The sequence below is a fragment of the Octopus sinensis genome, unplaced genomic scaffold (assembly GCF_006345805.1).
Source record: "Octopus sinensis unplaced genomic scaffold, ASM634580v1 Contig15100, whole genome shotgun sequence".
Lineage (NCBI taxonomy): Eukaryota > Metazoa > Mollusca > Cephalopoda > Octopoda > Octopodidae > Octopus > Octopus sinensis.
The window spans coordinates 14,232-28,183 of NW_021833550.1; the positions used below are offsets into that span (position 1 = coordinate 14,232).

Below are 13,952 nucleotides of genomic sequence, written 5' to 3' on the forward strand. Positions count from 1 at the left end.
AGGTTGAGTTGCGTCCCCTAGACAGTCTGTGGTTTATTTTTTTGATTCTCGACCCCATGTCGAATTTATCGATTTTTTTCAGAACTGGGGGAACTTTTCAAAATTTTCGCCGCGTTAGATTTGAATTATGACATTGGGCTATGTGTGTGTCAAGTTTCATCAGAATCGGTTGAAAGCCGTGGTCAGAGTGAGGGTACAAGCAAACAGACACACAGAAACACGCACAGACAAACTGCCGTTTATATAGAGAGAGATATGGAGAAAATTTTATTTTTGTATTATATATGGAGAAAATATAATTTTATATTATATATGGAGAAAATATAATTTTATATTATATATGGAGAAAATATTATTTCATATTATATATGGAGAAAATATTATTTTATATTATATATGGAGAAAATTTTATTTTTGTATTATATATGCAGAAAATATCGTTTTATAGCATAAAATATCATCAAAGACGATTCTTGGAGGCTCTTTTTCGATTTTCACTCAAAAGTTTGTTTCTGCTGTTCTATCCTCTGTTCCATTACCAGTACTTGAACCTGGAAACATAATGAAAAGACAAAATATAAAAGTTTAAGCACATTAATTACCGGATAGTATGAATTTGTATATATATATATATGTTTATTTCTTACTATTTGAACTGTTAGAGCTGTTTTCGCTATGTATCCAGTACAACCCTTAAACAAGTAAATAATATTTCCCTAAACAATAGATCAACGTATTTCAGTTTGTGACTTATTCACGAATATACCATGAATGACGATGCCTTTCATGTTACTTCAGCCAATTGACAAGCGCTGATGGAAGAACTGTTCTGCTTTGAGACAAATACACTGTCAACACAAATGTCACATCCTGTTTACATGTAGGAACACTTTCTTAAAATCTATCTGCACATCTTGAAAATGGCCAGCGTGTATATTTCACAGAAGACAATGCTCGAAACGTAGATCTGAATCCATGAGAAACTACTTCGACAGCGTTCTTCAAATTATGCCAATGTGATCTGTTTGCCCGAACACTGTTGTACGTAGAGATCCCCGTATACTCTACCTGGGCACACAATATATATATGCACACATATATTTATTCATTTATATATTTTTTAAAATAATAAATAACATGACCATCCCGAAATATGTATGTGTATATGTATATATATTTTTACATTTTCCCGAGCAATATATAATTTGTTACGGGATTTGACTAGTAAAAATGCTATTGTCTGTTTCGCGGCCTCTATTGTTGCATTTCCTCAATATTGACCACTACTTAGACATACTGACCGGATGCGCATAAACCTCTTTTATGCCGGAAATAGATAGACATTATATTGATTTGGCAGTGGTAAAATGAAATGAATGGAAACGAAGTGAAAAAAATTATATCATTGTTCGGCAATGGGATGTGATTTATTCCTCTTTTATATCTCTTAGAGATGAGTTAAAGCGTATGAGCTGTGTGTGTATCTATCGATCCTAATTCAAAAATTAATATGATCACTTCGAACAAAATTAATTTTGGCTGAGGAAAATTATTTGCAGCATTGAATAATTTTCCTGAGTGAATTAAAGAAAGTACTGGAATTGTGTGAATTATTCTGCCCAGTAGAGTCTGCATCTTCTACTTCTATACAAAATAAGAAGAAAACATTTTTGCCCTCGGTTAATTGCTATAATTAAAAAGAAACTGAGCAAAGACAAACCGTTCCGTAGGGACAAGAAACGGAAAAGCGCAAAATAAAATGCTGATTTATTGAAATTATCCAAGCTTTGAGAAAATGTAAATAAATAGTTGTATGTAAGAGAGAGAGGGGGAGAGTCTGTGCGCTTGCGTGCACGCGTGGGTGTCCTAAGGTATCATCCGTTGTGGTTGATGATGACGACAACGACGAAGAGGATGGTATGGTGATTGATGAAGCTAATTATGACGGTAATGGTGTTATAAAAATGAAGAAACACGATACTTACTTTCATCAAGCAAATTCATGTTGAGCAATGCCTGGAATTGGTTCAAACCTTGGGAGATATTGCGCCGCAGTTGACTTTGAACACTTAAAGAGATTAATTGTTTTGTTTCAATTATTTCTATATTCAAATATAGCTTAGGATTGGATCATCATAGGTAAAATAACCGCATTCAGTATGGTTGAGAACAGAATTAGTGAAGAAGGCTAAAACTACAAGCGGGTGACTAAAAGTTGGTGTTAAGAACATATTCGTCCAGTACCGTGGCTTGCCCTCTTTAGCATGTAAGAAATCCACATGGTGGTCTTCCCTCCGTGTATAAGTTTTTATATACATTTTATATATATATAATTACCTGGTTGGTTTTAAAATGTGTGTTAGCTACCTTCAATATATTATAATCTTCACATTGCCATTTTGGGAAATCAATCACTCATTTTTATGTCATTCTCAAAGATATTGACAGGCGTGAGTTAACCTCCACCAGCCGTAATGGAGTGAGCATTGCTGATGAGTATTAACTTCTTATAAGAAATTACCATGCTAATCTAATCCATCTGGCTTACCGTAGGGAATGTTGTCCCCCTCTGTCAATGTACCATATGTTTTTATGGCTAAGGTGTCTATGACTATAATTTAACACAATCACTGGTAAAAGTTTGCAAGACTCAACGAAAAGTTTTAGGAAAATAAAAATAAGAAATACGTTGAAATGTTACCGGTGAGTGTGTGGAATTATAAGGCACAAAAAGAAAATGGCTCTCCCCAGAAAGAATATGCTTCAACAAACGAACTCATATAAAGAATCTTGCAAACCAAATCCCAAAACGAAATAGTCTATGACTAATATTTCTAATAATGCTGGTGCTCACTGCACTCTTGTCACCTTTAGTGATTGTGAATTATTTCCCTGTTGGTCTTAAAATGCTGATAGCCGCCTTGATTTATATATACACGCTCATATATATATATATACATATATATACATACATATATATATACATATATATATATATATATATATATATATATATATTATAAATACTTTCGTATATGTAAGTATATCGTATGTTGTATATGTATATATTTGTATTTATTTGCTTTTCTGAGTATATTCCACTGATGAAGGCAGAGCATTTCTTATGCAGAGTCAGAAATCCGGGATCTGGAATTATCCAGAAATGTTTGCTATTCTATTTTGTCTCTTCGTCTTCTCTCCTGGTGCTATATGAACATTTAATGTGGCTCTAGAGTCAAGATTTGACTGCTATTACCCTATATTATAATTTTAAATAATTGTTACCTTTGATGTTTTTTATTCCCATGCTGGCCACCTGATAAAATCGATATTTAAATATTGATCTTATCCTTCTGTGTGTGTATGTATATATATATATATATATATATATATATATTGGTTGGCATCCTTTTTGTCTCAGGAGACAATGGAGTTGCGCATAAAATAGTCCAGTCCGGCTTTTATATTTCATATCCTGATACATTTCCTGCTGTGGCTGTGTAGTCCTATCCTGGACAAACACTCCCTCTGGCAGGTACCGCAAATATAGCGAAGACTGTTCCTGGCTGGTTGTAATGTCATAGTTTCTTGTTGACGTCTCTTCTTTTCTTTCCATTTCTCCTCTCTCTCTCTCTGTCACTCCTTTGTATTCCCTCTTTTACTGTAAGTCGCCATTCTCCACGGTTGCCGGCAACTGCCTCCCAACCGCTAATATTGATGTTGCAGGCCTTCATGTCCCTTTTGCAAACATCCTTGTAACGTAAGAGCGGTCTAACCACAGACCTAGTACCCCTAGCAAGCTCTCCGTAGAGTATGTCCTTGGGGATTCTGCCATCTTTCATACGGCTAACATGCCCAAGCCATCTCATACGTCTTTGTGTGAGGAGTGCAAACATGCTTGGTATTCCTGCTTGCCTGAGGACATATTTGTTGGGGATATGATTCTGCCATTTGATGCGGAGGATTTTTCGGAGGGCGCAGGTGAAAGATGTTTAGGTGAGGCTCTTGGTGTGTGTATAGCGTCCAAGTCTCACTTCCATACAGTAGAGTGCTGAGTACACATGCCTGGTAGATCTTCATTTCCGTGGTCTTCATCAGCTTATTGTTGTCCCAAGCCCGTTTGGAGAGTTGGGCCATCGCAGCAGCTGCCTTTCCAATGCATATATTGAGCTCAGCGTCAAAGGATAGGTTGTAGGTGACGGTAGAGCCCAGATAGGTAAACTTCTCCACCTCTTGTAATCTGTGGTCTCCAATATGTATGTTTGGGATGCCCGATGTAGCCTGACCCATGATGTTGGTCTTCTTAAGGCTGATAGCTAAGCCAAAGTCGTTACATGCTTGCTCAAAACAGTCAATGAGCCTTTGGAGGGCTTCTTCTGTGTGTGATACCAGAGCAGCATCATCAGCAAATAGCATCTCCTTGATCAGGACGTTTCTGATTTTGGTCTTGGCACACAGGCGCGAGAGATTGAACAGTTTCCCGTCACTTCTACTGTTCAGAAACACTCCATCATCTGATGTCTGAAAGGTTTGTGATAGTAAGAGCGAGAAGAAGATGCCAAACAATGTAGGAGCGAGGACATAACCTTGCTTTACCCCGTTTTTTATTTGGAAGGCGGCTGATGTTGAACCGTTGTGCTGTATGGTGCCTTGCATGTCATCATGGAAAGACTTGATGATCCTCAGCAGCCTCGGTGGACATCCGAGTTTTTGGAGCAGGATGAAGAGGCCTGTTCTGCTTACCGAGTCAAAAGCCTTTGTTAGATCAATGAAGGCCATATATAATGGCATTTTCTGCTCTCTTTTATCTTCTCCTGAAGTTGGCGTACGGAGAATATCATATCGATAGTTGATCTGCTTCTTCTAAAGCCACACTGCGATTCCGGATAGATACGAGGAGCAAGTAGTCGTAGCCTTGCCAGGATAACGCGGGCAAAGGTCTTTCTAACAGTGCTTAGAAGAGATATACCACGGTAATTGTTACAATCACCACGGTCACCTTTGTTTTTGTAAAGCGTAATGATGTTAGCATCCCGCATATCCTGAGGGACTGTACCCTCTTCCCAGCACTGACACAGAAGCTCATGAAGATGCCGAAGCAGGATGGTGTTTTTGCCGGCTTTGATGATATCTGAGGGGATGCCGTCTTTTCGCGGAGCCTTATTTCTTGCTAGGGAGTCAACAGCCTTGGTGAGCTCTGCTATGGATGGCGGACTGTCAAGTTCGCACATGACTGGCAAGATCTTGACACTCTCGACTGCAGCCTCAGCCACTGTAGTCTCCCGTGAGTAGAGATCCTGGTAGTGCTCCACCCATCTATCCATTTGCTTGCCTTGATCCCTGATGAGATCTCCAGAGGGGCTGACTTGGTTGCGGATGGACCGAGGGCCTTCTTCAAACCGGTATACATCCCACAGGTGTCGCCACTGTCAGCAGCTGACTGGATATTCTGACAGATTTCCTGCCAATACCTATTTGCACAGCGTCTGGCTGTCAGTTTGGTTTTATTTCGTGCCTTTCAGAGTTCTTCGTGTGACTTTGTAGAAGAATCACTCTTGTATTCCATCAGAGCTGCACGCTTTGCTTCGATAACTGGCTCCAGCTCTGAGAGCCCAGCATTGAACCAATCTGGGTTTTGACTTTCTCTCATGCCGAAAGTATCTATTGATGTCGTATACAAAGCTTCCCTGATATAGTTCCACCTACTTTCAGCAGAGGAGGTTGGGCAGCTACTGAGGGCAACCTTGATAGAAGCAGCAAAACATTTTCGCAGTGTAGGTTCCGAGGTTCTGGCAGTGTTAATGCGTGGTCGGCCGACTTTCTTGAAGCGATGGACTTTTTTAGGCAGAATCCTCACCCTACTTCTAATTAGTGAGTGGTCTGTGTCACAATCCGCGCTGTGGTAACTGCGGGTCAATAGAGTAGAATTCAGAAAGGATCTCCGTGTAATGATGAGATCCAGCTGATGCCAGTGGTGAGATCTTGGATGTCTCCAAGATGCCTTGTGGGAAGACTTGTTGGTAAAGAATGTGTTTGTGATGCACAGGTTGTGGTATGTGCAGAATACGAGTAGTCTCTGACTATTGTCATTCATGTTGCCAATACCAAAGTGTCCGACACAAATGGGCCACGAATCATGGTCAGATCCCACGCGAGCGTTAAAATGCCCTAGAAGGTAGATATTTTCAGTCGTTGGTATATTTTCTATGACACAGTTGAGATCTTTGTAGAACTGGTACTTGGTCTCCTCTGAGCTGTAGAGAGTGGGAGTAGAGATGCTGAGTAGATGTACTGAGCCAGAAGAAGTCGAGAGGCGCAGTGAGGGGATACGCTCAGTGACTCCTGATGGTGGTTCTATTGAGGAGAGTAATTAGTTTCTCGCTAAAAGCCAATGCCATGCTGACGAGGTTCTTCTGGATCGCTTCCTGACAAAAGGAGGTGAAATCCTGCTCTTTGAGTTTGCCGTTCGAGGGGAGACTTGTCTCCTGCAGCCCAGCAATATCTATGTTGAGCCTCTTTAGTTCACGGTCAATGATGGCCGTTTTCCTTGTGTCTTCAACCCTGAGTAGATCATCAGATATTCCAGGGCACATGGTCCTGACATTCCAACTTGCCAACCGCACAACTGGTGTTTTCTTGACTTTTAGTTGTTTGCCTGGTGCAGAGGTTGCAGGCCGCTTTTCAAGTCATACTTTTAGCTTCAAGCACCCAATGAAGCAGGCGACCTGTGGCGGGTCAGCACCTTACTAACTGGGGGCTGCCCAGCTTGAGGTGGGCAGTAGCTAACCAATAGGACACGGAGGTCCCTCCCACCGTCAGAGGTAACCCGTAGCGCCCATATTTTACGCCAATCTGAATAGACTTATCACTCGTGACTGTTACCTCCCGTGTTGTTTCTGCAGCTTTTTACAGCAGCACTGAAGTGTCCTCTCCAGTTTTGCGCAAGCCTGGGCTATAGATAAGAAAGTCCTGGGTAGCCCAATCGTCAGGTTTCCTCTCTCGACCTTGCTGATGTAGTCCAAAGGAGTGCAGTGCATTACGTTTGGCACAAGCTTGGTTGCAGGAGCTGCCGGAAGAGTGTCGAGTCGAACAGTAGACCGCCTTCGGGGCTCCACTCCGGATTTCTTTGAAGGTTGTTTCCGTTCCGTAACCCTGGATAGGGGCCCATACCGGGTACTGTCTGCCGGAGCCAGCTGAGCCCGGAACTCGTGTCAGGCAAGGTCGTCACTCCCTGAAGTAGTAAAGAAGTTCGCTACCCACTACCTTTTCAAGTAATGTTAAATTATTATTAGATAATATATATATATATATATATACAGGTATGTATGTGTATGTATATATGCATATATATATATATATATATATATATATATACACACACAGTTCTCTCTTTATCATTATGTGGGTTTGTTTATCCTTTGTATAATAAAACATTGATAAAACACTTAAGCATTTCGTCGAAGGTACGAATTAGTATATTGTGGGTCACAAGTACAACACTGTTGATTATGGTGACGTATAATACGTGCGATAAAATCGAATGTTTGGAACAAAACAAAATAAATTTGAATAAATGTGTTAGAAGCTTTTGCTTACCCAGGATATTCAACTCGGAATTTTCCAGTCACGGTTAAAAACTCATGCTCCATCTGCAAAAGCCAGATGTGTATATATATATATATGCATACATTAAATTCAAGAAACAAAGTTTGATTTAAAAGCTTTGAGAAGTATAAAAAGATACAGATAAGGAAATCATTTTACATATGTATGTATTTATGTGTTTAAGCTGATCAGGCTAACAAAATCGATATCACTATCTACGAAACGTATTGAGCTCACTCACTATTTAAATTGACGTTTTGCATTTCTTGTATAAAAAATGCATGTGTGTGTGTGTGTGTGTGTGAGTGTATGCATGTGTGCGCGTGTTCAGCGCGCGCGCGTGTGTGTGTGTTCGGAGAAAGAGAGGGCAGATATCTACTCACGGCTCTTGATATGTTCTCAGCAGGTTTTTTATATTCGTTGAAAGATTTTAAAATCAAACGAAATGCGAAGGATTTGGTCCAGCCTATGGATTGATATAGAAAATAATTGCTGTATTTATAAATGAGACACACGTCATAGATGCACATAAAACCCACATACGTAGATAAAAATACACGTTCATAATCACATATACACTTAAAAATACTATAAATAAATATATATATATACGAACATACAGACTCACATTAATACATCTGCATCTACATGTATAAACACATATATAAATGCATGTTTGTACACATACACAGTTCCATGTACTTATATATATATATATATATATATATATACACTTGCGTCAGAAATTAATTAGCACTTCTCAATTTCTACATTAAATAGGTTAAATTAATTAACCTATGAGCTGTTCAAAACGTCTTACGCGATGAGAAAACTTAATACGGTGATTTCGGTCCTTGCGAGGCGCTACCTATATCTATTAAACAAAGGAAGATTTGTCTGCATCAGCACTCCAAGTAGTTGTTGCACTGCTATGTCAACATCATAAGGCTGTAGACTCTCAAACTGCTCTGCAAACAAAGTTACGTCATCGTTCTGCGCAAAAGTGAACTCGCAACAAAGCAATAGTTCGAGATATGGCCACTAGGTGACAGCACATACCTTGAGTGAAGAGCAAATCAAGGGTGCTAATTAATTTCTGACGGTAGTGTATATGTGTGTGTGTATATATATATGAACAATTTCAGTTAGAATGGTTGATTCTCACAATTTCGCTACCATATGACAAAGGCAAGAAATTCTGTCTTCTCTGCAATTCTGAGCTATTTTTCATTATTTTTTCTAAAAATACTCTAGTAAGCACGGTTATAGAGCGAGCATACATTTAGTGCATATAAGTAGTCTCTATAATTATATATAATTCAAACTTTAATTTCCTTTATATTTAACATTCACTATTAATATCCCTACTCTTTCTGTTAGCTACTTATGACGTTATATCATATAACGTTTTTTTAAACAATATTAATCGCGTTCTGTCTATCGCTACACAAATCCATCATTTTTTGCTAAAATGTCTTATTGACAAGTTTCGCTTTTTTCACCTTCCTGAAGAGAAGATTGCATTGTTTCATTTATTCTTTTGAATAGTAACAGTGGAATTGTCGAAACATGTGTCGAAAGTAAAAATATTTGATTACACCTGCGTTAAACTCCATTTATTTATTCATATATTATTCAAAATATTCAACGTAAACACGAAGTTTCTACCTTTATAAACAAGGAGTTACAACATCTTTACTTGCGAGATTTTTGCTACCCCGGTAACTATTTATTTATTTTTTCCGTGTTAATCGTTAACAAGGTAAAAATACACTCATCTATTTATATATACATATATGTAAATCAGCCCACATTTGCATACATACGTAACATATATATATATACTAGCAGTATCGCCCGGCGTTGCTCAGGTTTGTAAGGGAAATAACTATAAAGCATTTTTAGGGAGTTATAGCCAAAAAATAGCAAAAAAATGATGGTAAATTTTTTTTTGAGTTAAAAAAGGTTGAGTTGCGTCCCCTAGACAGTCTGTGGTTTGTTTCTGATTCTCGACCCCATGTCGATTTTATCGATTTTTTTCAGAACAGGGGGAACTGCGTTAGTTTTGAATTATGACATTGGGCTATGTGTGTGTCAAGTTTCATCAGAATCGGTTGAAAGCCGTGGTCAGGGTGAGGGTACAAGCAAACAGACACACAGAAACACGCACAGACAAACTGCCGTTTATATATAGAGATATATATATATATAAGTTTATATTCATATGTACATACATAAGTAAACATATATATATATATATATATATATATATATATATATATATATATATATATATATTATATATATAATATATATATACATATATATATATACATATAAATATACATGTAGAAACATTTATTTGCATCTATGTGCACGTACACGTATCCAATATAGGATTTCATTATAGGGACAGCACTTTCTGTGAAACGATCGTAAAAAAGGTTTAAATATTTAATTCAAAACTTATAAACTGTCATATACATTATATATTTATACGTATACATATACAATATATTTTTTAAATATTTATATTTATTTATTTATATATTTTTAATACAACCATTTTTTTTCACACGTGTATATCTTTCTGTGAAGTTTTCTGATATTGAATTCTTAATATTAATAATAACATATTATTTAAAAATATATATAATCGCTCGCATTAAATATATAAATACCTTAATAATATTAACACTTTGATACAATAGAGCACTCAATATATATTCAGTATGTAATATTCTCATTGAATATATTTGACTAAAGATTCATATATACTCTTTACTCTTTTTACTCTTTTACTTGTTTCAGTCATTTGACTGTTGCCATGCTGGAGCACCGCGTTTAGTCGAGCAAGTCGACCCCAGTACTTATTCTTTGTAAGCCTAGTATTTATTCTATCGGTCTCTTTTGCCGAACCGCTAAGTTACAGGGTCGTAAAGACACCAGCATCGGTTGTCAAGCGATGTTGGAGGGGGGATAAAAACAGACACAAACATATACACACATGCACACACATAGATATATATACATATACATATATACGACAGGCTTCTTTCAGTTTCCGTCTACCAAATCCACTCACAAGGCTTTGGTCGGCCTGAGGTTATAGCAGAAGACACTTGCCCAAGGTACCACGCAGTGGGACTGAACCCGGGACCATATGGTTCGTAAGCAATCTACTTACCACACACCCACTACTACGCATATATATATATATATATATATATATATATATATATATATATATATATATATATATATATATATATATGTATACATATATACATATATATATGCAACCATGCCCACACATGCAGACATATGTATTAGAATATGATTGTTCCTTTCCAGCAACACAAAACCATCCAATGGCCATTTTTATGGGTTTCGAAACAAAAAGCCTACAGTTACAAGGAAAATGACAATAATAAAAGCACAGTAAAATAGAACGCAAAAGAAATATCTAAAGCGGTTTTTATTAATTTGATTACCCTGTGTACGAGGGATACAATGTGTGCAAGGAAGAGGGATATTAGCGTTTGGAAGGAGAATCGCTTTCAATTGAAATTTCAGGAAGAACCTGCGTGGTACCTTGGGCAAGTGTCTTCTACTTAAGCCTCGGACCGACCAAAACCTTGTGAGTGGATTTGGTAGACGGAAACTGAAAGAAGCCTGTCGTATATATGTATATGTATATATATATCTATGTGTGTGTATGTGTGTATATGTTTGTGTGTGTTTTTGTTCCCCCCCTCCAACATCGCTTGACAACCGATGCTGGTGTGTTTACGACCATGTAACTTAGCGGTTCGACAAAAGAGACCGATAGAATAAATACTAGGCTTACAAAGAATAAGTACTGGGGCCTTTTCTCTCTCGCGTCGCTTAATTTAGGCTTTTTGGACACAGTTTCTGCACTTTTCACACTAGCAGGCCTTTTCATTAGAATTATAGCTAGAGAAGTCTGCTTTTACCTGCCTTTTTATTCAGTCTTTAGTAGTTTTTCTGTGCCACGTTGTAAATACTCGGCTAAGCTATTTTTGCATCTCTATACGTTCTTCTACTGCTATTAAGCATCTCCCAGTCTGGTCTTTCCTTAATTACAGTCGGTTGATATCTGCTTTCGGATGTTGAGCGTCACATATTTTCAGCAACTTATTAGTTTTTGTCAAATTTATTTATTTTGATTATTATTTCTCTTTATCAGAGGTTTTGTAGGAGTTCCTTGAGGCTTGCATTGTGGGAGTTCCTGGACACTTGCTCATTCTAATGTCGACCCTCCAGTTTGTGGCCAAAGCTTACTCTTGCGCTGCCAATATAGTGTTCTCGGTCTCTTTCTTTAGAATTCCTTTCATCAGCCAATCCCACCTACTTTTTGTTATATGGAAATTCATTGTGTTCTCCCTTCTTGCGCCATTCTTTTTGTGTTTCTTCCTTCGGTTTTCCTGCTTTCAATACTCCCTCATTCCTAACTGTCACTAACAAGGTTTCCTTTCTTTGGGTTCGGTATCTCATTAAGCCTTCGAGTTCGAAACGCACGCAGTTTCCCACACTTATCAGTCCCTTTTCTCCATTCGCTCTCTTCGTGTATCGGCGATCGAGGTCTGCATGTGGATGATGGGCTCCATACATCGTTAGAACCTTTCTTGACTTCCTGTCCATCTCCTTTAGCTTCTCTGTCCACTTCAGTTTTCCAGCTTTCAAACCAATATTTTGCTCACTCGCCAAAAGTGCTCTCTTTTTCTCTTTTCCTTCATGTCGTGGTGTTTGATTCCATCTGTGTGTGGTGTGAGTGTGAGTGAGAGAGAGAGGGAGTGTGTGTGTGTGGGGGGAGCATTGTAAGCGATGAATGAAATGAACATGAAATGAAAAAATCGTGTAAATGAAAGGACATAATAAACGGAATAATAGAGGTTTCAAATATTGGTACGTGACCAGCAGATTTGGTGTAGGGGGTTAAGTTGATTACATTGACCCAGAGCTCAACTTGCGCTTATTTTATCGACACAGAAATTATGAAAAGCAAAGTCAATCTTGGCGGAATTTGAACTCAGAACGTAAAGACAGACGAAGTACTGCAAAGCATTTCTCCCGCTCTGCTAACGATTCTGCCAGCTTACCGCCTAATTTAAGGATTAATAGTGATAAGTTTTCATAATGGTCTAATGAGAAATTGAAATCATCACATCACTAAATGCATATGAAAATCTATTCAATTTGACAGTGCCATAATAACATTTGAGAGAAGTAAATTGCTTATATTCTATGACAAACAGATATGTAGGGTATGTCATTGAATATTTGAAGATTCTACAACACCGCTCCAACGTAATGTATGCAAAGAGGTATGTACCAGTAATATCCCTGTTGTTTTTCTGCTTCTCTCTCTACTCAGCCTGTCTGCAGAATGTTTACGAAAACGTGCTTTTAACGATATTACAATAATGAACTCAACTCCCAAAGTAATAAATTCTTTCATAACGTTTCCATAAATGAGTCAAATGATTTGCCGTTGAACGAGATGGACACATTCCTGGAGGACTCAAACGGGAGAATAGGTTGCATTACCTTTTGAAAAATCATTGTAATTACAAACACACACACACGCACACACAGGACAGTCATAATGGAACAGACATAGAAAGACATACACATACACACTCACCACCCCCACCCCCACCAGAGTGGTCGTATTTAAACAGACAGAAAGTCACTCACAAAAATTACTTCTTCTCATCCTGCTACTTCTACTACTGTAAAAGTCATTTAAAAATAATTTGCTCGCTCACCATCATCAATGCCTTTGCTCTGTTCTGCATTGTAACATTGAGACATGTCTGGTTCTTGCCAGATACCAGTAAACGGTGAACACTTTTGTGATGACAGGTTTTGACTTGATGCCATTTCTGGATGCCCCATCGTTCTGGAAGAACTGAAAAAATAAATGTTAATATTGTCAGTCGAGTTTATTCATTCCGAGGAGAATTTCATCAATCTCAGAGGAATATAAGAAACCTTCGAACTGGTCGTGATTTGAACTCATAATTTAGTGAAAGAAGGATAAATGGTGTCTTGCATTGGGGGAGAAAATATTATTTACTCCTCACCCCTATATCAAAACTAATGTCAAATATTTTCTAACTAGAGTTCAGATATAAAAACAATATTCCTGCATCTGTTTTTATTTACAATAATTTCTTGTTTTTATGATTATTCAATACAAGATTAGTTGGAACGGTGTAGGTGATGCAGAATTAAGGAGCCAAGTTGTTAGTTCAAGTTGAATGGGGGAATTAGTTGCTAATATTTCGCCACCATAGACATCAGTAGCAACAGCGGCAGCA

At 37.9% G+C, this 13,952-nt stretch overlaps 1 protein-coding gene across 1 annotated transcript; it reads right to left on the bottom strand.

Annotated features, from left to right (window-relative positions):
• Positions 1-412: 412 nt before the first annotated feature.
• Positions 413-13,570, bottom strand: LOC115230264. Its single transcript, XM_029800472.2, has 5 exons — positions 13,398-13,570; positions 7,989-8,071; positions 7,597-7,649; positions 1,986-2,068; positions 413-551 (listed from the first exon to the last, which is right to left on the bottom strand). Exons 1-5 carry the CDS (start codon positions 13,525-13,527, stop codon positions 499-501), a joined length of 402 nt encoding a protein of 133 aa, XP_029656332.1. The 5' UTR covers positions 13,528-13,570; the 3' UTR covers positions 413-498.
• Between the last annotated feature and the right edge of the window lie 382 nt (positions 13,571-13,952).